At 35.0% G+C, this 22226-nt stretch overlaps 1 protein-coding gene across 1 annotated transcript; it reads left to right on the top strand.

Moving 5' to 3' along the window:
* The first annotated feature begins 453 nt into the window (after positions 1-453).
* On the top strand, positions 454-15620 carry LOC149064735 (all-trans retinoic acid-induced differentiation factor-like). The gene is made up of 7 exons (XM_089254689.1): positions 454-665; positions 2966-3099; positions 5633-5704; positions 5895-5966; positions 8404-8519; positions 10181-10278; positions 11215-15620. Exons 1-7 carry the CDS (start codon positions 594-596, stop codon positions 11332-11334), a joined length of 684 nt encoding a protein of 227 aa, XP_089110815.1. The 5' UTR covers positions 454-593; the 3' UTR covers positions 11335-15620.
* The last annotated feature ends 6606 nt before the right edge of the window (positions 15621-22226 follow it).

Raw genomic sequence — 22226 nt, 5'->3', positions numbered from 1 at the left:
TATATGCTCAACAAAAATGCGCGACACTGGGCTTTGGAAAGTACGGGACATTACTAATATTCACCAAAAATCATGCCAAATATGAAAAAATTTGCTAAGGCTGGTATTACACTATTAAACTTTGATAAAAATTATTTTTTAAAACTTGAAAAATGTAACCAATAAACACATCTGTTACATTCGAGCGAACTTAACTGATCCGCCTATTGGTTGCATTTTTCAAGTTTTAAACGAACTTTTATAAAACTTTTATAGTGTAATCCCGGCCTAACACATGAAAAATTATGGAACTGCCAACAGGTAAAAATACAGTTTCCAGAAATGCGCATGGTCACTTCATGTTCACATAAATTTACAATAATAATTATACAGGGCTTTTGGCTACTATGACCATCCCCTTACACATATATTAGATAACAAATGGTGAAAAGTCCATTGATGATGATTTGTCGAAATAATTTGATGTTTTCAATGTTTATGCAATCTCTATATTTTATCAGATGTTTTTCCTTTATTTGTTTTATTTATTTATTTTTCCTCACAAGTGGAACCTATTAATTAATTTTTTTTAAGCTTTAATTGTTATCAGTAATATGTTGAGTTTCTTTATAGTTTGTTTGATCGTGAACTTTGTTTCCAGCGGCATCGCTGCGACCAACCGCGAAGTGAGTAAAGAATTTACTGTGATGTGTTACTTGTAAAGTGTTTACATTGTTATTTTTTCATTTCCTCATAAGAAAAAAAAATTTTTTTTTTTTCAGTCATGGAGCATTTCTAACAATACTGATATATGATTTGTTATTGAAAATATTGTGAGTAAGTCATGGAAAAAGTTTCAAGAGATGAATATCTCAGATCCTGGCATTGGCTTCAGAGCTGGGGGTGCTCGAATTGGTTTAAAAATTTTAATTACCTTCACATGAAGCTCGTGCTGAGCACCAGGTCTAAAACACTCAAGTGCGGATCTAGATTGGGGGGCCGATGGGGTCCCTCCCATGAGCTTATACAAATACAACGCCACAACAGGCAAATTGCCCAACGAGGTGGCTGACTTAAGAACACCATGGATCCCCGAGCCATTTTTTGGAGGCCCTACCTACTACTGCTACACCTCACATGCACCCCCCCTCCCCCGCCGTGGAACCCCCAACGAATCTGTACATGCGGGAATGTGCGTGTACGTGTAGTGAAACCTGACGTGAAGTTTTTTGTTTCTCTGTAATGCTTGTTATGTGTAGTGCTGCCATCTGCCACCAGTTTTTTCTAACTATGAGTGAAGTGGTATGATTGAACGATTTATCGTTGTAGAACTGTTGCTCTCTGTGGCGAGACTTTTTAATGGGGAGATCGGCTCGCATTTGCGCCTTGAAGTTGGGAACCACAGAAAACCAACTTCAGCCGACCACCACTGTGGGGTTCGAACCCGGATCCTCACATCGCGAGTCCGTCACTATAACCACTCGATCACCACAGCGGCTTAATGGTATAAGAGAAATTTGTTTGCCCTGACAACGACGTCTTTCCCAAACATCAATACGGGTTGATCCAAGGCACCGACACAATATGTTGATTTTCCGACTCATCGCCCTGGAGCTCCCTGTGCTTTTGCTCTATTTGCAGATGGAAACGCCTGTCTCCACGTCATTGGTAGCTAAAGATGTCTGCCTGCCCTCCATTTGAACGGGAAGATATCTGCCTCGACTTCATTCGCTGCTGAGGATGTCTGCCTTCACTCCATTTGAAGCTGAATTTGTCTGCCTTCTCTTCATTTTAAGCTGAAGATATATACCTCTCCTTCATTTGAAGCTGAAGCTATCTGCTTCACCTTCATTTGCAGCTGAAGATGATTGGCTCTGTGCTCAGTTCACTTCGGAAGATGTCTGTCTCCGCTCTATTCGCGGCTGAAGATGCCTGTTTCCGATCAATTCAAAGCTGAAAATATCTTCAACTCCAATCACTGCTGAAGATATCTGTCTTCACACAGGCACATATTCGGAGGGAGGCAATTAGAACGATCGCCCCTCCCGAGAGTCATGAATAATATGGGGAAAATTTGTTGGTCCCATGATGGGACAATCCATTTGCCCCTCTCGACACATCATCCACTGGATCTGCGCCTGGAAACACTACCGTTTACCCATGGATCTGGGGAAATAATGGCATAGTTGTAGCATTATGTAATTCTTGCAAACATGAAAATAAGAAAGTTTATTCATGTGTAGCATATTATGTATTGACATAAGTATTATATTAGAGTGCACGCACATAATTCAGTCTTGATTGATGACATAGGTGTGGTGACTTTGATAGCTTATCATTCATGTAGATCAGCGTTTCTCAACCTTTCTAAACCCCAGTCAGGGACCAGTAAAATGTCTGGAAAAAAAATTGACTGACCACCAACTTTCAGCAAGTAGGTTGTGAACGAAAACCCGTATTGTAAAGGGAAATCTTGTATTTTTTCTCCATATTCATTGAATTTCAATTTGCAATCTTCACTAAAATCATGTATGAAGATAATTTTCGTAATTTATACATTATATGAGCAGTGTTACTTTAAAAATATTATGGACCCTGTGTGGGTGAAGTAATTTTTTTAGGCCCTATGTAGCAAATTTGCTAATTGTGCTGAAAAGGGACCTAAAACTGACACTATAGTGATAGGCAGTGCCGTAACTAGTAAGTGCAACAAGGCTTCCACGCAAGGCCCTCTTGGAAAGGGGGGGGGGAGCAAAAATAGGCCAGAAGGGGCCTAAATGTATTCTTGCATAGGACACACACAGGAATGACTACTTACGGCACTGGTGATAGGGTTGACATTAAAAGTCACTGTGTTATATGAAAGTCTTAGTGTACAAGATTATCGTTATATATGAAAGTTTCACTGTATATAATGATGCTAGTCATGAAAGTTGATATTCTTTGCGACTGTCTATTATCTCATATTTTTCAATTTCATATTCAGGAAAACTGCCCCGTGGAATGTCATCACGATTACGAAAAGCAGTCGAAATTTGTAACCGATTTTTGTTTTAGTCGTGATGGGATCATGAACGGTAGATGCTGTATTGAAAATGGAACAAAAGATTATGTGATTGGGTATGTATCATGCGTTTCAAACCTGATCGAGTGCTGAATTATTGATCTTATTGCTTATGTTTGTATTTCTTTTGAGTCCCATCAACAGGGCCTGGATGTTGATGACATTTGCATTATTTTGCATCTTTTGCATTTTTCTGTTTCTTTTCTTTCACTAATAAGGCATTTTTTCAGTTTTGGGGTGTTTTTTTTTTTTGGCATTTTCAGGATGTTTTTTCACTTTTTATATTTTTTGACGATGGAAAGGATAGAAAAATTATATGAATGCTGATTGTATTGAGCTACAACATTACAAATATTCAATCACTACAGTTTACTCAGAATTCTAGATATAGATGGCAGCGCTGAAAAATCAGATAAAACACAAAATATACACACTCAAGACTGTTAGGTACACACTTTATTCCAGACTCTGGCACAAGAGCTGGGCTGGAAGAGAGGTCTCGGCAACAGGATAAGTCTGGTGGCGGACTCCTTGTGTTTGCTTATTCATTATTTCACTTGTGAAAAAATATGCTTGAATTTCTTGGAAAATAAAATAAAAGATGCTTTTTGGCTTTCTAACCATAAGCTAGGGTTGCCAGATGTCAGAGGTGACGACATAAAGAAAACTTTGGAGGGACTGAAAGTTGCTTGCCGTACCGTATATATACAGGACTCAATCGTGCATGCAGGAGGAGGAAAGTGCATTGCATCTTTTTTTCCAGAAATTGTTAGAAGGGCTCAGCCCCCTTACAAAATTTATTGGGGGAGGGAGGGGCTCAAATGGCCTCAGCCCCTAGGTTCCAGTGCCTATGCCTGACGTCTTCCTTTTGATATCATTTCAAGTGTCCTCCTACATTGTGGAAAACTTACCCCTTTGTCTTCTTTTTCAGGTTTCTAAAATTAATAGACCTATTCCGTAATTTAAATTTTTTTCCCAGGGAAATTTTTTTTCATAATGGAACATATACTTGTTCATTGATACGAGAGTTTTTGCATGTTTTTTTCCCCCATACGTTTCATGCTTTAACTAAATACTGTTGAAATATTCTGATGAAATGCCCATAATACAAGAACCCAGTTTACCTCCAAGTAGGGCAGATGCTATTCTAACGATAGTCAGGCTCACCCTAAGGGCATACTGTATATACAAAAGATGAGATTCTTGGTTCAAGAAAACCTCGCCATGCTCTAGGCAAAAGCTACAAAGCAATAAAACTGACTGGATGGTGGAAACAACTCAAAAAAAAGAGAGACGGATCAGTGTTTGTTCTTTTTTTTCCCTGTTTTTGCTTTTTATTAGTGGTTCTGTTTTAGTTGGAAAACACTATTGTGGTGGCCCCTGTTTTTTTTTTTTTTGCCAGCATAGTGGTGCCATCTGTTGGGAAAATTGGAAAAGTTGCATTATCGAGGTTGCGCACAGACATCCTCTTTTCTCAGTTTTTGAATCTGGTAACCCTACCATAGCCATACATAAGATTTTCTCATGGGGGAGGAGATTATTTTTTGATTTTACTGCAAACCCTCCCGTGTCGGCCCCATCCTTGTGGGAGCCAGTGTTTCTAACCAATTCATGAATTATAACTCGTTTATTAGAAAAATTGTTATTTTTAATGAAAATCTAAATGATGAGAAAGAAGTTACAGTAAAACCTCTCTTTTGTAGACACAGATGGGGCAAAATAATTTAGCCATAAAAGAGGGATGACTGTTAAGAGAGGGGTTATACTACTGCTACTAAACCAGACATGCAACTGGTCCATATTCCTTTGCGGAACTTTTAACGAATTGGTACATGTTTTAATGGGCATGTCTATGTTGTGAACCTAATGTAAAGTTTGTTTATGTGTAATGCTTGTTATGTGCAGTGCTACCATCTGCCATCAACTTTTCCAACCATGAGTAAAGTGTAATGATTGAATGTTTTATCGTTGTAGGCTTGTTGCTCTCTTTGGCGAGACCTTTTAAGGGGAAGGTTTTTAAAGACTTTTAACTTCGGTTGGCTCGCATTAGCGCCTCGATGTTGGGAAACACAGAAAACCAACTTCAGTCGACTACCACTACGACGACGGTGGGGTTCAAACCCGGACCTTGCGATGCGAGTCCGTCATTATGATCACTCGACCACTACAGTGGCAGGGGGTTATACGATAGGCTATATGATTAGATGCTGTCAAACCTTTTTTTTTTGACTTGCAAACGTAACGGTTTTTCCAAGAGAACTTTGTTTTATTATTTTGATGACTTTTTTTTTTAGTTTTAGTGCATTTTTAAAATTTTTTCTTCAAGATGTTTTAGGGGTTCAGCATCCGGGTCTTGCCCATCAATAATATGTATTAAGATCTACGTAGAAGAATGTTGCAGCCGAGGAATTATATCATAAGTATTTAATACCATCGCTAATGGGTTGGAGTAGAGAAAAGTCTGAGAATAATGAAATTGTGATTAAGGCTATTTCCTATTTCTATGATGTTGGCCGTGTTTTTAAAAATACATGTTTTAGTGTATGGTTTTTGTATTAAATTTTTATGAAACAATTTGTATCCTTCCAGCTTGGATCTAAATGACTGTGGTCTACCGAAGTTCAATGTTTCAAATGTTTGGTGTCCTGGTATCAAAATAATGTAAGTTTTTGTCTAAATGTACTAGCCTCCCCAGTACATCTCATCTTATAATGTGCATTGGGGAGTTTCGAGTCCTTCGTTATCAAATTCTACTATCTTGAAATATTTTTTCTCTTTCTTTAAAATCAGTTTTATCTTTGCAAAAGTTTCTGTTTGCTTTATTACTAACATGTCTTATAAATCTTTACAGAGATTTGCTGAATAATGATCTGCATAACGTCTCGAAGACAGATTTCAAAGGATTTACGAGTTTGACTTATTTGTAAGATGAATGTTTCTTTTGTTCAAATATATTCTTAATTTTTATCAGATAATTGGCAGAATTTACGGTTTTCCCCCATCATAAATACAGTCAAACCCTTATTTAATGAATCGGAAGAAACAGACACTTATTCCTTAAATCAGGGTCAAATTGATCAGGAGCATAAGCACATTGGAAACTGCAAAATTTAAAAGCTACTTACTTTGAGATTGCTGCTACAACTAACTTTTGGAGATAATTGAAAAGTATATATAAAATCAGGATATTGCTTGATAGAAGTGTTTTTTGGGATGTGATATGAACGGTAATTTTCGAATTTTCAGCATCTATATTTAAGCGGGAATGGAGGGATGAGCGAGAACAAGGAGAGGAGAAGAAACTGGAGGCGAGTGGCACTAAAAAAAGTAAACAACTGTACTGTGGCTGTGCAGATATGGCTAGAGGTGTGAGATCCCAATTTGAAATGGAAAGTTTTTAATCGGAAGCCAGAATTTTCATCAAATTCTGTTGGAATTGCCATTTTGTTTAGCTAACCGAAAAAAGTGTTCTCTTCAGATGACTCGCGGTTCTTTGCTTGTCAAGACAGAGCAAATAAAAAAAGGTAATTTGAAAAAAATTGTTGTATTGAGGGTTTTTATTCATTAATTAAATAGGGGTTTGACATTTATTTTCATCAGGATTTGAGAAAAGATCCATTAAAGCGACAAAATCATTCGATCAGAGTTCGTTATATTGTGATTGACTGTATGTTATTTACCAGTTACTCACATGCTGTAAAGCAGTTCACTGAATTTTTCAATTTCATCAGTTTTCAATTTCTATCTGTCAAGCGTTTGTTTTTTAAAGTGCTGACAATGTAGAAAATTATTTATATTTATAAATTGCTACTAATCATGCTTCGGTCAAACCCAGTTTATAATGAATCTCCAGATATAGTGGATAAAATTTTTATTCATTATATAATAAAAGAAACACTAGACCCAGTGGCCAAAGAATTAGGAACACCCTGGTACTCACCACTAATATCGCGTGGACCTCCTCCGGCTTTGATGACAGCAGATATTCTTCTAGGCATGGACTCTACAAGTTGCTTAACATGTTGAGGAGGAATATAAGCCCATGCTAATGAAATAACAGCTCTTAATTCCCTCAGATTAGAAGGTGTAGTTTCAGATCTTTTAACCTCGTCCCACAAATGCTCAATTGGGGTGAGATTGGGTAACTAAAGTTGTGGGGGGGGGGGCATTGCATGCAATTCGCCGCATAAATTGATGACACCATTTTCTCTTCCCACATATTTTGCAATTTTTTTTTGTGGTTTTTGGTTGTGATGCACATTTTTTTATAATTTTAGGACATTCACCTCGAACCATTACTACAGCTACTTAACTGTATATGCATCGTAAATAATCCTTTAAAATTTATGAACTTATAATGTTTAAAGTGAAGCAGCAGTAAGGAATAACTCCAGATTGTAGTGTCGCAGGGAGTGTTACTTTTGTAAAGGTTTTTAGTGAAATGGAATAGGTTATTTCCAGGGGTCAAGAATTCTAACCCAATTGTTATGTTCAAAAAGAAGTATGATAGACATGGGGTTAATCGAGAAGCTATCCATACTTAGATAAGAGACAGTGATTATCTTTTTTTATGGGCAGTGCATTATGTAGTATTAATTATTTATTTCGTGATATATGCTTTTATATTGGGTTTCTGTATTTTGGTTATATTAGTCATCCCAACTTTGAGGTGCAAATGTGAGACTATCTCCTCTTTAGAAAATCTTGCCACAGACCAACAGGCCTTCAACGGTACATTTATTCAATCATTGCATTTCATTCATAGTTGAAAAATTTGATGTCAGATGGCAGCACTACACCTAACAAACAGTACACAGTAACAAACTTCACTTTAGGTTCACTACACGTGCATGCACATTCCAACATGAATTCGATAGAAATTCCGCAGAAGAACGTTGACAAGATGCATGTACGGTTTAGTAGTGGTTATATTTGACGTCCATATTTTTTATGGGCATTTTTTTTTTAGCAACTTCATTGGATGGTTTACCTGTTGTGGCCTTTATGTTTGTACTTGTAAGCATCTTGTTGAAGATCTGTCTGCTTTCGACAGAGAGGCTTTTTCAAATGGAAGACCAGCTCACTTTTGCCATTCAAAGCCATAAAACCGCAGAAAACCATTTTCAGCTGACTCCCATTGTGCAATCAAAAGGGATTGCGCCTAGATCCTCACAAAGAGAGTTCAATATCATGTCCACATGACTGCACATTAGTCAAACAAGACCCACTGCATAATTCATATAATGCCTGAAGTACACTGCTGAGCAACTGTTAGGTACCATTGTTATAAGTACTGTGTAATTATTAGCATTAGTATAAAAATTAGCATGTTCTGAGCTGTGTGCAATCTGAATTTTCAGGTATTTGCCTCCTGATGTGGAATGTCCCGGTGGTACAGATGCCTGGGACGGAGAGAAAAACGCAACTGACTACAATGAGTGTTATATAGAAATGAGTCCTTGTGATTATTTGAATGGTGTGTCTTAAATTTTATATATAATTGTATTCAATGATGGGTAATTTAATTTCAGTTCAGTAGTGTGATTTCCTGGAAATTATATGTCATAAATGAAACCACATTAATTTTTCTTACTTGAAATCATATACCACCATAAATTATCCGCACTTTTTTTTTACTCCTGAGTGGTTGAAATACTATTAAAGGTATCTTGATTATTATTAATTAATAATTATTAATCATTATTAATTAATAATAATCAACATTTTTTCTGAAACAAAATTGGCACCCAATAGCCTCCCTTTTGCATCTCATGATTTGATGAATGAAATTTTAATACAGAATTATAGATTGCATTTTTTTTTTCTGAAATAGCAAAATTTGCACCTTCAGATTACATGCAGTGAAATTACAATAAATCTACATTTAAAGGCTTTGGATGAATAATGGTCTATGTTGTTTTTCAAACTTTACAGGAGACACGATTAAAGTAATTGGTGAAAAAGATTTTTTTTTTTCCTGCCTGAGAGTAACATAGACCTTTTTTTTCTTCATCTGGGAAGGCAACTGAGACGCAATGACAACATAAACCACTGCTCCAATTATAGAACCTGTTTATTGTAGCTGTTGAAAATTACATAGCAATGGAATATGAGGAGTTTTTGCAGGAACTAACTCAAGGAAGCTATATGGAGCAATATTCAGTCAAAAAACTGATTAAAAAAAAAAAAGTAACATAGACCATTATATTTTGGCAAAACCCTTTATTGTAAAAATACAGTAGGACCCAAATTATCAAAGCTAATGTGGACTGGAGCTAACTTGGATAATTTGAACTTTACAGAATTTTGTCATCAAATGAAATGAACAAAATTATGAATGGCCAGAACATTTACAAAAAAAAAAAAAAAAAAAAAAAAAAAAATTATTGCTGTTCAATGAAATGATCAAATGAACATAGTGTAGTGTTACATGAAATACTGTAACATATTTACAGTTTACAATGTTTTGAAGATTGCATACAATATTTCAAAAAACAATCTTTCGATGTCTTCTCTCATTATCAGTGCCTTTAAATGCTTCGGGGAGCATAGTGATGCTTGCGAGTTTAAGATGTTTGTCTAGTCAAGAGTGTTCTCAACTCATTTTTTTGATTGACTTTTTTTTGGAAAAAATAAATTTCTGTTCTGCCCCAAACCCATAAGATCCTATATGTTAATGTAGCTTTCACATCCTTCGATCTCTTGATTTCTTCTCAAGATCTCTTTGATTGCTTCCCCAAAGGGCAAATATGATCCATTTTCGAAAACACTGCTCTAACCTCTACAATCCATGATGCTCTCTCACACGCAGCACCATTCTGTGAACGAATTTGCAGAGAAATCTAGGCATGTAGCATGTTCTTTTGCTGCACCTAATTTTCAAAATGAGTTTATGAAAAATTCTTCAGAGAACTCAAAACTCTGTTAATTGAGGATTGGATCATCAAAGCTCTACTGTACTTGTGTTATTGTATAGCTGCTATAAAAAAACCCCACTAAGCACATAACTATAATGTTGAGATTTAGTTGTGAACAATAGGTTATATTTTCAGAGTCCTGCCCTTTTTTTCTGCACATAAAAAAATTATGTTGAACATGTGATAAAATACCTATATTTATATTTTGAAATATTTCCAGTTTCCTGTACTTTAAATGGCCAGTGCATTCATGAAGGTCCAGGGTCTGCTCAGTGTATTTGTTTGCCTGGGCACTTTGGTTATAAGTGCTTACAAGAGGTGAGTTATCTTTAATCTATTCAACCTTATTCTATGCATGAAGGAAGGTAAGAAAGGAAGGAGTGACTATTAAAAATATGAATAGTGTCAAAAGACTGTTTTTAAAAGATACAAAGCCTATTTTTCCATTCAGGTTAAAATCCTTCTGATATAAAGCAGGGTTTGCCAATTCGGCTTGATTAAAAAAAAAATCATTGATTTAAATCATAAAATTTGAATTTCATTTTTTTTTATTTAACTTCAATGATAAAGAAGTAAAAGCAACCTTATGCATGTTATTGAAATGGGGCAAAGTTCTTTATTACAAGAAATATTGGAAGATCTAGTAAATATAGATTTGAACCTAATCTCTAGATATGGTGTAAGAAAGATAGCTGTTGTATTTCTAGATTTTGTTCATAAAAAGCACTGCAGAAAAATATAGGGAGCTAAACTCAGATATATTAGCATTTGCAATACATTGGGGCATTGGAATAGTGCGCTAAGGTTCCCCCCGATAAAAAAAAAGCAACAAATTTAGTTTTTGTATCAAAAAAGCCTTGGATTTTTTGCCTTAATTACTGACTAAAAATAATAATAGATGTTAATGTTCAGAATATCAATATTTTTGATTAGTTATGCTATGAGAATTGTTTTGAATTTGAAATAAAATAAAGTTATGTAATTTTATTTGAAAAAAATCATATAATCCATATTTTATGGCTTATTTACACCATATGTACATTAAAACAATAAAATTTATGAAAATCTGGAGTATATAGTGAAAATCAACCTCTGGTCATTTTGATGGGCATTTGTCCTTCTAGTGTTAATGAGATTTATCTCTTTATACTGCTACAACACTTTTTAAATATTTCACATGCTTTGCATGGAATATTTACAAATACTTACTCCCATTATAAAAATTCATATTCAGTTATTTCCTTGTTGATTTAGGGTGAATTTCCAATGCCAGTATTTGCAATAGGATTAACCATGCCTACAGTGATAGTATCTGGATTTGCCTGGCTGTATCTGCGAAAGAATATTGTTGTTCCTGTTAAAGAATTTGAATGAAGTGATCTCTAGTTTATTTCAGTTTTACAATTTAATTAATTCCAGTTTTCATTGCATGTGTTTTGCTTACAACATGCATAGTTTACAACTAATTTTTATGAAATTCACAGAAAATTTGCCTGCTATTAATGAGATACCATGCCTAAAAATTAAGAATTTGATCATTTTTATTCAATGAGATATGAATATTTTTTGTGAATGATTTTTAATCACGTATGTGCAATAAATATTTATTTTGTTTTTTTCAAAATAAATTTTTCTAAACCAAATTGGTTATAGTGCAACTCAGGGCCGTAACTAGGATTTTTGTACCTGACGGATACCTGAAGGATAAGAGATTTTCCACAAATTGCTATTTTGATTATTTTCTGTCATTTGATTATTTTGTTCTGTTTCTGAATTTTTACATCATATATATGTGTGTGTTATTTTCAAGCATTTTTCTTATATAGCATCAAATATGCATCTTCACTCATTTGCATAAAGCTGTGGGGCATATTTTTGAAATAATTGAGGAACATAAAATAATTGGAAATACACTAATTTGTGAAAAATCCCTTACCAACCAGGTACTCTCAGACAGTAACTTAAATTACTGTTCCTTATATCTTTTTGAATTTTCATGACATTCAACTGGAATTTTTAAACAAGTTGCATTATATTAATCTGGCAACATAATTACGAAAAAACAAAGTACATATTTTATGCTCATACAAGATTGAAATCCTTTACTAAAAATACTCAGATCTCATTGAATAATAAGAAATTATAAAACTCTTAATTTTCACACATGGTATCTCATTTAGTGCCAGATTTTCTGTGAATTTCATAAAAATCGGTTGAAAACTTTGCATGTTTTCAACCGATCTGTTGTAAGCAAAAAACCTGCGATGAAAATTGGAATTTTTACAGAAAACATTTATATCTTCAAAAATATATGTGCTATTCTCACGAAAATGCACATGAATGTGGAGCAAAGTTAGTACCATTTTTTGTGAAAGTTAGAAATTATTTGCAGTTTATCATGCAGAGTTGATTATTGATCAAAATTTTTTGTCGGTCCTCTAAATGTACACTGACTAAATTTTTACTAAGAATTGTGAGCACAAGCATAGAGTTCACATAATCGAAATTTCAGAACAATTTCACAGTATTTTTCTAGAAATTTGAGAAAATGTCTAAACTAAAAAAAAAAGATAGACTGTTGTCAATATAATGCATATAATCCAGGGCTGTAACTAGGATTTTTCCCGCCCGGGGCAAACATTATTTTGCTGCCCCATAGCTTTAAAGTTCGATAATTTTGTAATGATCTTCTTTGTTCTCACCTAAAACCAACGACCTTTGAATTTTTCTGCCTGGGGCATTTGCCTCCCAGCTCCCCCTCTAGTTACGGCCCTAACCTACTCTGCCATGGAATTTCTATTCTGAGTTTTAAAACCATTTGTGAAGCAGCTTATCATTATTAAAATGAGTTCCAGGGCATCAATGAGGTTTTATTTATGTTGTTCATTCCATTTTTATTTTGCTTAATTAGAAGAATTGTAATTGTGGGATATTGCATCTACAAGATCACAGATATCAGTTTTTGTTAATGTTTGTTACCATGTGTGAGGTGTGTGCTTAAAAAGTTTGGTGAATGGTCTGATATTTTGATGGCAACAGAGGGCCATGTGTGTGTCTGTGTGTATGCACATGACTATTGAAAGGTATGTTGAGATGCATCATCGAGTGTGAAGTACATATGTCAAAATTATCTGATTTAACAATACAACCATTTGCTTCTGACGATGGCAACTACTAGCGCTGGATTGAAGAAAAACTCAAACCAGTGGGGGGGGGGGGGGGGGGGGCTTCAAGCCTGAAAAGCCAATTTTCATTTGATGATGTCCACGAAAATCTTATCAGCTAAGTACATCTGGCCGTCAGGGAGAAACTTCTGAGATTATTTAAAATTTGTGTGAGAGTCAGTGCAATGGAGCAATGGACATAAATTTCTGCCATTAATCAAGGAAGTAGCGTAGAGACACATGAGATGTTTGTGCAAGTGTAACGAGTCAGCAGCCTTGAAATTTTTAAATGGAGTCAGTCATTCATATCGTGCCAGTATCTGTCCACTCGCTTGATCATGTCTGAGGTTCTGCTTGTCAATGGCTGATCTAGACGTGCTCACAATCTTGCACAAACATTCCATGTAAGTCCACCATTTTTCTTATGTAATAACAAAACTTGTTGCTGGTTTGCATCGTAACCAACCATATTTCTCACACTGACAACATTCAGATACTTCAGCAGGTTTATCCTAATGATCAATCATACTCCATTCCAGAAGGGACTTTTCATTGTGTCTCAGGATAGAAATATGCATGTACCCGGCCCATTTTGTCATTGAGATACCAGACTACTCACTGAGCTTTTCCGATGCTCTCAGTATATTAAGCAAAAATGTATTCTCCTGCTCGACTAGATCTTTTGTCTGTTACATGCAATGCTTTCTGAATAAAAATGAAAGCACCTTGAACTGTAAAACCTGCCAAAACTTGATTTCAAAATAGTTTCCATGGTGGTATTTAATTTGAACTATGACGATTTTTAATTCACAATTTTATATGAAAATTTCATTAATTTTTTTTATTTTGTTCATAAGCATAGAAAAAAAGGTTGTTTAAACATAACAAATGCCACAATTTTGATACTTACGTGAATATTGTCAAATTAATGTGTGATCAACTCCTAAATTTTAATCATGCTCTTAAAGTTTTTAGTGTACAATTTTTTTGGTCTCGTAATTTAATTGTCATTATATTTAATTGCAAAATACCCATGAATATTGATGAATTCAATTCTATACCAAACTAATGAACTTATTTTGAGATCTACTTGAAATTATTTGTACATATGGAGTTTACAGTATTGTTGCATCAAAATGCTTTCAAATTGTGTAACAATTGCTCATGTATGTATAATGTGTATACTATATTCAAATTTTTTTTGTAATAAATGTGTTATAGATATCAAATTATTTTAGCAGAAAATTACACGGTACTCTTTGGTTTACATATCTGTTATAGGAATGCATGTATTAAATGACTAAAAACACTATTACAATAACTATAAGTTTCAAATTTGATAATTTTTCAGTGAAAGTATTTAAAATATGATCTCCCTGTACATAGATGAAGCTTTTTAATCATTAATTTAATCATCAATGTTTTTTTGGTTAGTTTTAGAGATCTATTAGTTCATTGAAGTTTTTAAAATTTGTTTCAAATTATAGTAATCAAATACAAGTACGATACAAATACAGGAGCTGCAACAAGGAAAATGCCCAACAAGTTGGCTGAAAAATGATGCCCAGTAATGAAGCCATAGTCTATATTCAATACTTTTTTTTCTCCCTGGCATTCTAACTTTGACAAATTCTCACAAATTTTCATGAACACTTTTGTAAATACAGTAGGACCTCATTATAACTGACTAACATGGGCTGAGAAGGTTGACAGGTTTAATGAAAGTCCAGTTTATAGCAATTCTTCTCAGTGGTATAATGCAACGTGGTGTACGTCAATGAAAGTACAATAATTAGTTTTATAAAAAGTCTTTATTATGAATCAAATAAAAAACAATCTTCAATATTGAATTGAAAATGATATGTGCGTATAAACTGCATTTATCTTAATTTTTCTGGCTACTTCACCAAACACCAATTCCGGCCATATCGCTATAATGCAATGTACTGTCATTAACGAGTTGGGTTGGAAATGACGGTGCCTGCCATCTATTGGTGGTCGCCTCAAGCTCAAATAGGAGTGCTCAATGTAAATTGTGGTAATAATTATGGTTATTTCTGTAACTTTTTTAATTGTCCGTTATAAGTGGCGTCCGTTTTAATGAGGTTCTGCTGTATTTATTTTTCATTCAGTTAAATAGTGATTAATTTTTTTATTCCAGAACAATGTCCTATGTTTAATCAGTAACGTAAAATTATGGAAATATTAGTGTTTCTTTAGTTCTTGAATAAAAATTCTGCTCGGCTTAATGCTTCTAGCTGCGATGTTTCTAAATGGACTTATAAACCCGGTATTTATTGGAAATTGCATTACTAATTGTATACATGACGATCGATTGAAAACTGACCATCAGAAATTTGCAAGATTTAGTTTGTTGTAATGTAAATATATTGTTACTGTTGTGAAAATCATTGTTTTATTATATTGTTATTGTGAAAATGCATGTTTGATATTTTTTTCAAAAATAAAAAAAAATTGTCATTAAATTTCCACACACGTCTAGAATTATGGTCTGAATGTTATTTCCAGTTAAAAGTGCAGTGTGTAAAGGTGAAGTTTTTAACCTTTTTTGCCAATGGCTTCCTTTGTTGTATTTTTTCTTCTCATGTTTTTTTCCATTTTAATCAGCGGGCTCGTTAACCATTCAAGGGCCCTTTCCGTATTCAAGAGCGAGAGCCTTTCTACTTATTAATTTGATTTCTGTGGGAATTCATAGTGTAGAGAGAATGGGGCTACAGTTGGTACAAGGGGTAAGTTGACATATAGCTTCCCTTTTCTACCGCAGTCAGCACTGAGTTCACTTGAGGGTGTTGCACCATCCATTGTAGTTTCGGTGTGATGGGAGTTCCCAGAGAGGAAGAACAGCAAGTTTCCTGATTTCCTACCAGGAAAGTGTTTTTTTTCCACAAAGTTTTTTTATTCCGTGAAGCCCATGAATATGTTGAGACATTTGGACAAGTTGACATTCCAGCTGAGGGGCATGTTAACACAGAGCACAAGTCGTGTCAACTTATCAATTTGGTATTATTGCAGCAAAATTGTGCAAAAAGAATTATAACCACCAGTTCAATGAGCGATCGACTTACTTTCTTGGTGGACACGAAGCTTTGATAGATGACTTCCTTATTTTTTGGTTTTTGTGAAATTTCTTTTTACATTAATTTTCTACTTCAAAATATTGAGTATAAATAATTAATATATGCACACCACAGTTTTTTTTTTTGAATTTTGCATTGAAATAAAGTTTTGTAGTTACTAACTTACGTTTATTTCTCAGACCTATATTAATCATTATGCTATGCCACCTTATTCCCCGCGGTTGTGCCAAGCAAACTTACCCAGATGTGATGCAAGTTGGCAGTTGGAAAAATTTTCAACTAATTGAGCATACACAGTTTTAAGCGATATTTTCATCACTGATTTGTAGCCAAGGAGTACCGCTATCTACAGCGTCATTCACATTTGCTATGAATATTATAGGAAAAAAATAGAAAAATCAAGAACAGCCTGCTCTCTTCCCTACGCATGGACACAGCCCGCAGGTTATAATCGCACAAAGGGCCTCGTAATAATGTGATGGGGGGGGGGTAGGTTTTTCGAGAGGAAGTATGTAAATTGGTGGGATAAACTTTACCACATACATACGACTTTCATATCGCCATACAGCAATTTACTACCGATCGAGGTGGGTTGGAAATGAAGGTGCCATCTATGATCTATCGATGGCCACATCAGGCTCGGTAGGTAAAATAACTTTTTATATATGTTCTTTCTGCAAGATCGACCCCGCGTATCGAACCTTCATAATGGTAGAGACGAGCATCTTACCACTGCACTCTACTCGGGTTAGTTGGTACTTTCAGCTAAGTTGGGAGGAGGGCCTTGAAATACTACTGCCTCACGAGCTGTTACATTCTCCCCGAACGAGGAAGGGTATGAATTACCGAAAGTATCACAGTGATGGGCGGGCGACGAATGTCCAACTCCACCCTCCCGCTTATGACTAAGTTTTTTTCAATGAACGAGGCCAGAATAGCCTCTATCGCCCTCCCCTTGAATTAGTCTATGGTTTTTTTCAAGGTGCTGTTAGGACGGTCCCGTTTGGCAGTGTATGTGAATAATCAGAATTTTTTGAAAAAGCATAAAAATGCTTTATTTTGGTCTCAAGCGCTGGCTTTTAAAAATACACTACAAATGGTATATATACATTTTATATATACATACAAATATATATGCGTACCTTTAGTACATGTAATTTGCCCCCCCCCCCCCTGAAAAAGTTGAAATGACGGCCCTGGCGCTTGATGATGAACCACGATAAATGCGATGGATGGAATTAACCACAATTTAGTTTGGACCATAGGCGGAGATACGGGGGGGGGCGTGGGTGGCATTGCCCCCCCCCCAGGCATCAAAGGTGAAGTCGACTGATCTAATGTATATATGTATAGATGAATCAACATCATCATCATCTTGCCCTCCCAGACTTCCAAGTCTATCTCTGCCTATGGTTTGGACCATATCCACTATAAAACGAATGGCCCCCAACTTTGAGAATACTAAATTCAACGGAGTTTTTGCAAGAATTAATTATCGTTATTATTAATCGCTAACTAATTTATATGACATAGATTTTTCTCTCAAATTTTGAGGGGAAAAAGAATCGCATTATGACTTTGCAGATATGATTTGTTTCTTGTGTGAATCAATATAAAGATAATCGCTATTGTGTCAGAGCTGTAGCCGTTCCCTGCAGTTGATGGAAGACCCCGTAAACCCCTACGTATCGATATATGAAGGGGTCCTAGTACTCCGATAGTACACGTCTTAAACAACAAAAAAAAAACAGAACGTGATAACATACGATCAGTTAATTATTAATGAATTATGATCATATATCAATAAGTCTCAGGAACACAAGTTCATTACGGTTAATCGATTCATTGAAAAATGTGTGAGCTTTTACTGTTCTGAGTAAATTAATCATAGTGGAATAATAAACTAATTAAATTAATCATCTAACAATTATAATTGTTAGATAATTATAACTAGTAACTACTTAATTTGGTGGTAGCTAAATATATAAATTTGAAACATCCTCTTGTTTATCAAATTATTAGTGCAAAGTACTGTATTCGGAATTTTGTGTAAGGTATTTGAATTTTTCGTGAACAGTATTCGAATTATAGTTCCATGTACCCGAAGTACAAAGGAGTATTCGAATTACAGTGCAGTTATATACAGAATATTTGATCATTTTTGTCGCACCACGGTCATTTTCTGCACACGAGGGCTAATTAGACCGGGACCTGCAATTTATTGCCGATTCTGAACGGCAGGCTTGTTTTTTTTACACTCGTCGAGGGGTTGGTACGCTAACCCTTCGATGGGGGGGGGGGGGCTCCCTGCGGTAGCAATTTTTTGCTGCGGTCACGTCGGCGTTTTTGTTGTACCCCTGTGTCAGGAAAGTTTTCTGACAACGACGAATCGGGTATCGAAACCTCGACACCTCTAAACATCCTTTGGTACTTCAGGCGAGCATCTTATCGACCGGGCTACCGCGCCCCGCAGTTATATACAGTTGAACCCCGATTTAATGAATCAGTTAAAATCGAAATTTTTATATGTTAAATCGAGGGAAATCGTTATATCGGGGTTGAAATAAACACAAATATGCAGGATGAATAAGTAACAGAGCGTATGCCATTTTACTGGCGAACCGTTGATCTTAGAGGCATACTTTCAGTTGGAAAAAGTTTCCAAATAACGTGTAGTAATCAGATATGTCATTCGTGCTGCAAGGGGTTTTGTATATTTGTTATATAAATATACAAATTATTGTATATTTGTTAATATATTATATTTGTAATATAATATATTTTATATAATATATTAATATATTAATATTGTAATATAATATATATATTTGTAATATAATATATTTTATATAATATATTAATATTGTAATATAATATATATATTTGTTTATAATATATATTTGTAATATTATTGTATATTGTGTTATTTGTTTGTTTGTTTTGTATATAATAAAAAAATTAACTTTTTACACCGTCCCCGTGAGCACAAAAACCCAACTAAAAAATTGTTGCCTAGTCTCTCCTGATGCCAAATAAAAAACTTCACATTTTTAAGTGCAATAATCACTGAGATATTCGAATTCGGAAAACGGAGTAAAGTTGGCGAAAAAAACAGCATTAAATGTGTACAAATCGTTTTACCCGCATTTAACTCTTCAAAGTTCATCATTTGACTACAGAGATTCCAGCCTTGGCCCATGCTGTTTTTTTTTTTACCAACTTTCCCCCGTTTTTCAAATTAGAATATGCCAGCGAATATTGCACTTAGGAAAGTGGGATTTTTTTTTTTTGGCATCAGGAGACACAGGGCAACAACTTTGTAACTGAGTGCTTGAACACAGGGTGTCCATATAAAAAGTTAACATTTTTATTAACTACTAGCTATATTATATTACCCGGCGTTGCCCGGGTTTTCTTCGATGAGGCTTTTTTTGGATCACGTGATATCTCCCTCTCTTTTTCTTGAGGGACATGCAAACCATGCCCAAGTTAACCAATATGGCGACTTCCTGCGCGATTCATGAAATAAACAATTCTAGATTTACAGAAACGTAGAAATAAATATATATTTTTCTTTTTTTAAGGGGCGCTAGGTATTTCGATAACCCCCGCCCCCCTCAGCTTCAAGTTATCCATCTACCTGTTCCAGCTTCAAAGAATGCTTAGTTAAAGCTGTGGAATTTTTTCGATGCACTTTTCACGGGCTCATAACTAATTTTAAAATATCCTAACCCACATGAATTTATGCAAATAAATATCGAAAGAGACAATATGGAGACATTAATTTTCATACTTGAGAAGATATAAATGAAATCAATGATATTGCTCGAATATCCAACTCAAAAGTATAGGTTTGGCTAATTACTTCATATTTAATCTCCTGGGCTTCATATATCTCTAAGCGAACTCAATATTTCAAAAATTGAGAATTCAATACAATTTTTAAAATTATTGATGGAACGGAAAACCCCACCAAATTTCCGCATTGCTACAGTAAAATCGGCAATTTTAACACTGATTTCTATGGAAGCCTTTTTTTCCAGCCTGACCCTCAAACTGATGCTGATGATGATTGTGACGTCTATTCAAAAAGCTGGGAGGATTGAAAAAGTGGCAAACCATTATAAAGGCATAAACTATTATACATATGCATATACTAACACAATTAAAGAAGCGACAAACCGTTGTAAAGGCATACACACGTCTGAAACGCATTGCTAGGGAACCACGGTAACCAAAGTAAACGTTCGGAAAGTGATTGTTGAGGCCCAAAAACCATTGTTGCCCGACAATTTTTTTGCCCATTTGGGGCACTTGCCCTGCTCTGACGAAATTTTAAAGTAGCCTATCGTTCAAGTCGGGTCCCATTTGGTATATACGCCACATTTGAATACTTTTTCCCATAGGAAGTATGTCCCGACCGTATTTCCCATTGTATATTTACCTGTTGGCTTTTTCCTCAGCAATGTCACCTATTGATAATTTCTGTAACTACATTTTTTATTTCTAGAATCATCCAAACTGCCTTCAGATCGAAATAATGTCGGAGAGAGATTCGTTTCTCAATGCAATTAGTAGGCAAATTCCAAGAGTCATTTTCACCGAAGTACTCCAGAGCATAGCGAGATCTCTCTTATTACCCAATAAACATATAACATTGTCGAATCTGGTAGTGAATGTCAGCTTCGCGTTTGCGTCCAAGTCGAACATGATATCAAAGACATTAATAACCAGCAGCCACTTCTCGAACAACACAACTTATCGGGTTTTACGGGCCACGTGCGACCAAAACTGTTGTGTCGAAGGCTTTTGTGGTGTCATTAATTACAAACTTCTGATTAATGGGAAATTAATATCCGTCTAATTAATTTTCCTCCCAAAGAAAGACGGTTTTCCGAGAATCTAGTTTTACTGGAGCTTTTAAAATGAGAAATTGATGCCATTCCTGGAAGTTTTCTCTCCTCCCTCTTCTCGAGCGAGACATGTGGAAGACACAACGATTAAAATTCCTGTCGAATGGTGGATAACTATCTGCAACGTCTTCTAAGGCAAGAATCATCTCTGGAGCGGCAAGAATTTGATTTTTCCCGAGTCACAATAATTTGTCTATAATTTTATTTGTAAGGGATTTACAGGAAATCCACCGACGGTGTAATCATTTTTGGGAAAATTCATCGACAACCGTTCGTCATCAGTGAATGAATGACTGAATGAGTTGGCGAATGAGCTGACGAATAAGTGCGCGAGTGAGTGAGTTAGCGATTAGTGAGTGACCACATGAGTGCTTCACTCACTTACTCCATCATTCGCTTATCTGCTCACCCAATTTCTTAATTCAATCACGTTCAATAAAAAATAACTTGCGGATCAGAAAAAATTAAACTAATGAGAGAGATAATTTTGAGACTGGCAAGATACAAGAAAATGGGAGAAAATATTTGACGAATAGCAAAAAAAAGCATTCAAAACAAAAGCTAAGCACGACAAATTATTTGCGGACAGGTGAATAATTATTAAATTAGAGACATAATTAGCTGGCGAGCAAAAAATAAATAAATGAGAGAAGTAATTTTTGGACCGACAAAAAACAAATAAATGGGAGAAAATATTTACGGACTAACAAAGTATAATCAGCAAAAAAAAAATAGGGAAAATAATTTGCGCGGACCCGTCCAAAAATACATAAAAAGAAATAATTTGCTGAAGATCAAAATAATTTTTGGACTAGCAGAAAAAAAGAAACATGAGAGAGAAAAAATACTTGAGGACTAGCAAAAAAAAATAATATATATGTAATAATCAAGAGGAAAAGAAAAGAGAAAAATAATTTGCGGACCTTCAGAAAATTATTAATATGGAGATATAATTTTCGGATCGCAAAAAAAAAAAAAAAAAATGGAGGAAATATCTGCGGACTAGCAAAAATTAATCAACAGAAAAATAGGTAGGAGAAATAATTTGCGGACTAGCAAAAAATAAATGAATGAAACCATTTACACAGACC

Source organism: Pholcus phalangioides, unplaced genomic scaffold (assembly GCF_987345545.1).
Source record: "Pholcus phalangioides strain wild (caught in Gottingen) unplaced genomic scaffold, Ppha-v1.0 ptg000042l_1, whole genome shotgun sequence".
In the NCBI taxonomy this organism is placed as follows: Eukaryota; Metazoa; Arthropoda; class Arachnida; order Araneae; family Pholcidae; genus Pholcus; species Pholcus phalangioides.
Note: the sequence above shows the minus strand (reverse complement) of the source record. Positions and strands in the feature narration are given on the sequence as shown.

Bases quoted from the DNA above. Each gene is read 5' to 3' on its own strand.
- LOC149064735 (XM_089254689.1), top strand. From the start codon at position 594: ATGTTGAGTTTCTTTATAGTTTGTTTGATCGTGAACTTTGTTTCCAGC. The intron at 5,705-5,894 runs GTAAGTTTTTGT...AAATCTTTACAG, and splicing joins TGTCCTGGTATCAAAATAAT to AGATTTGCTGAATAATGATC. The intron at 10,279-11,214 runs GTGAGTTATCTT...TTGTTGATTTAG, and splicing joins GTTATAAGTGCTTACAAGAG to GGTGAATTTCCAATGCCAGT.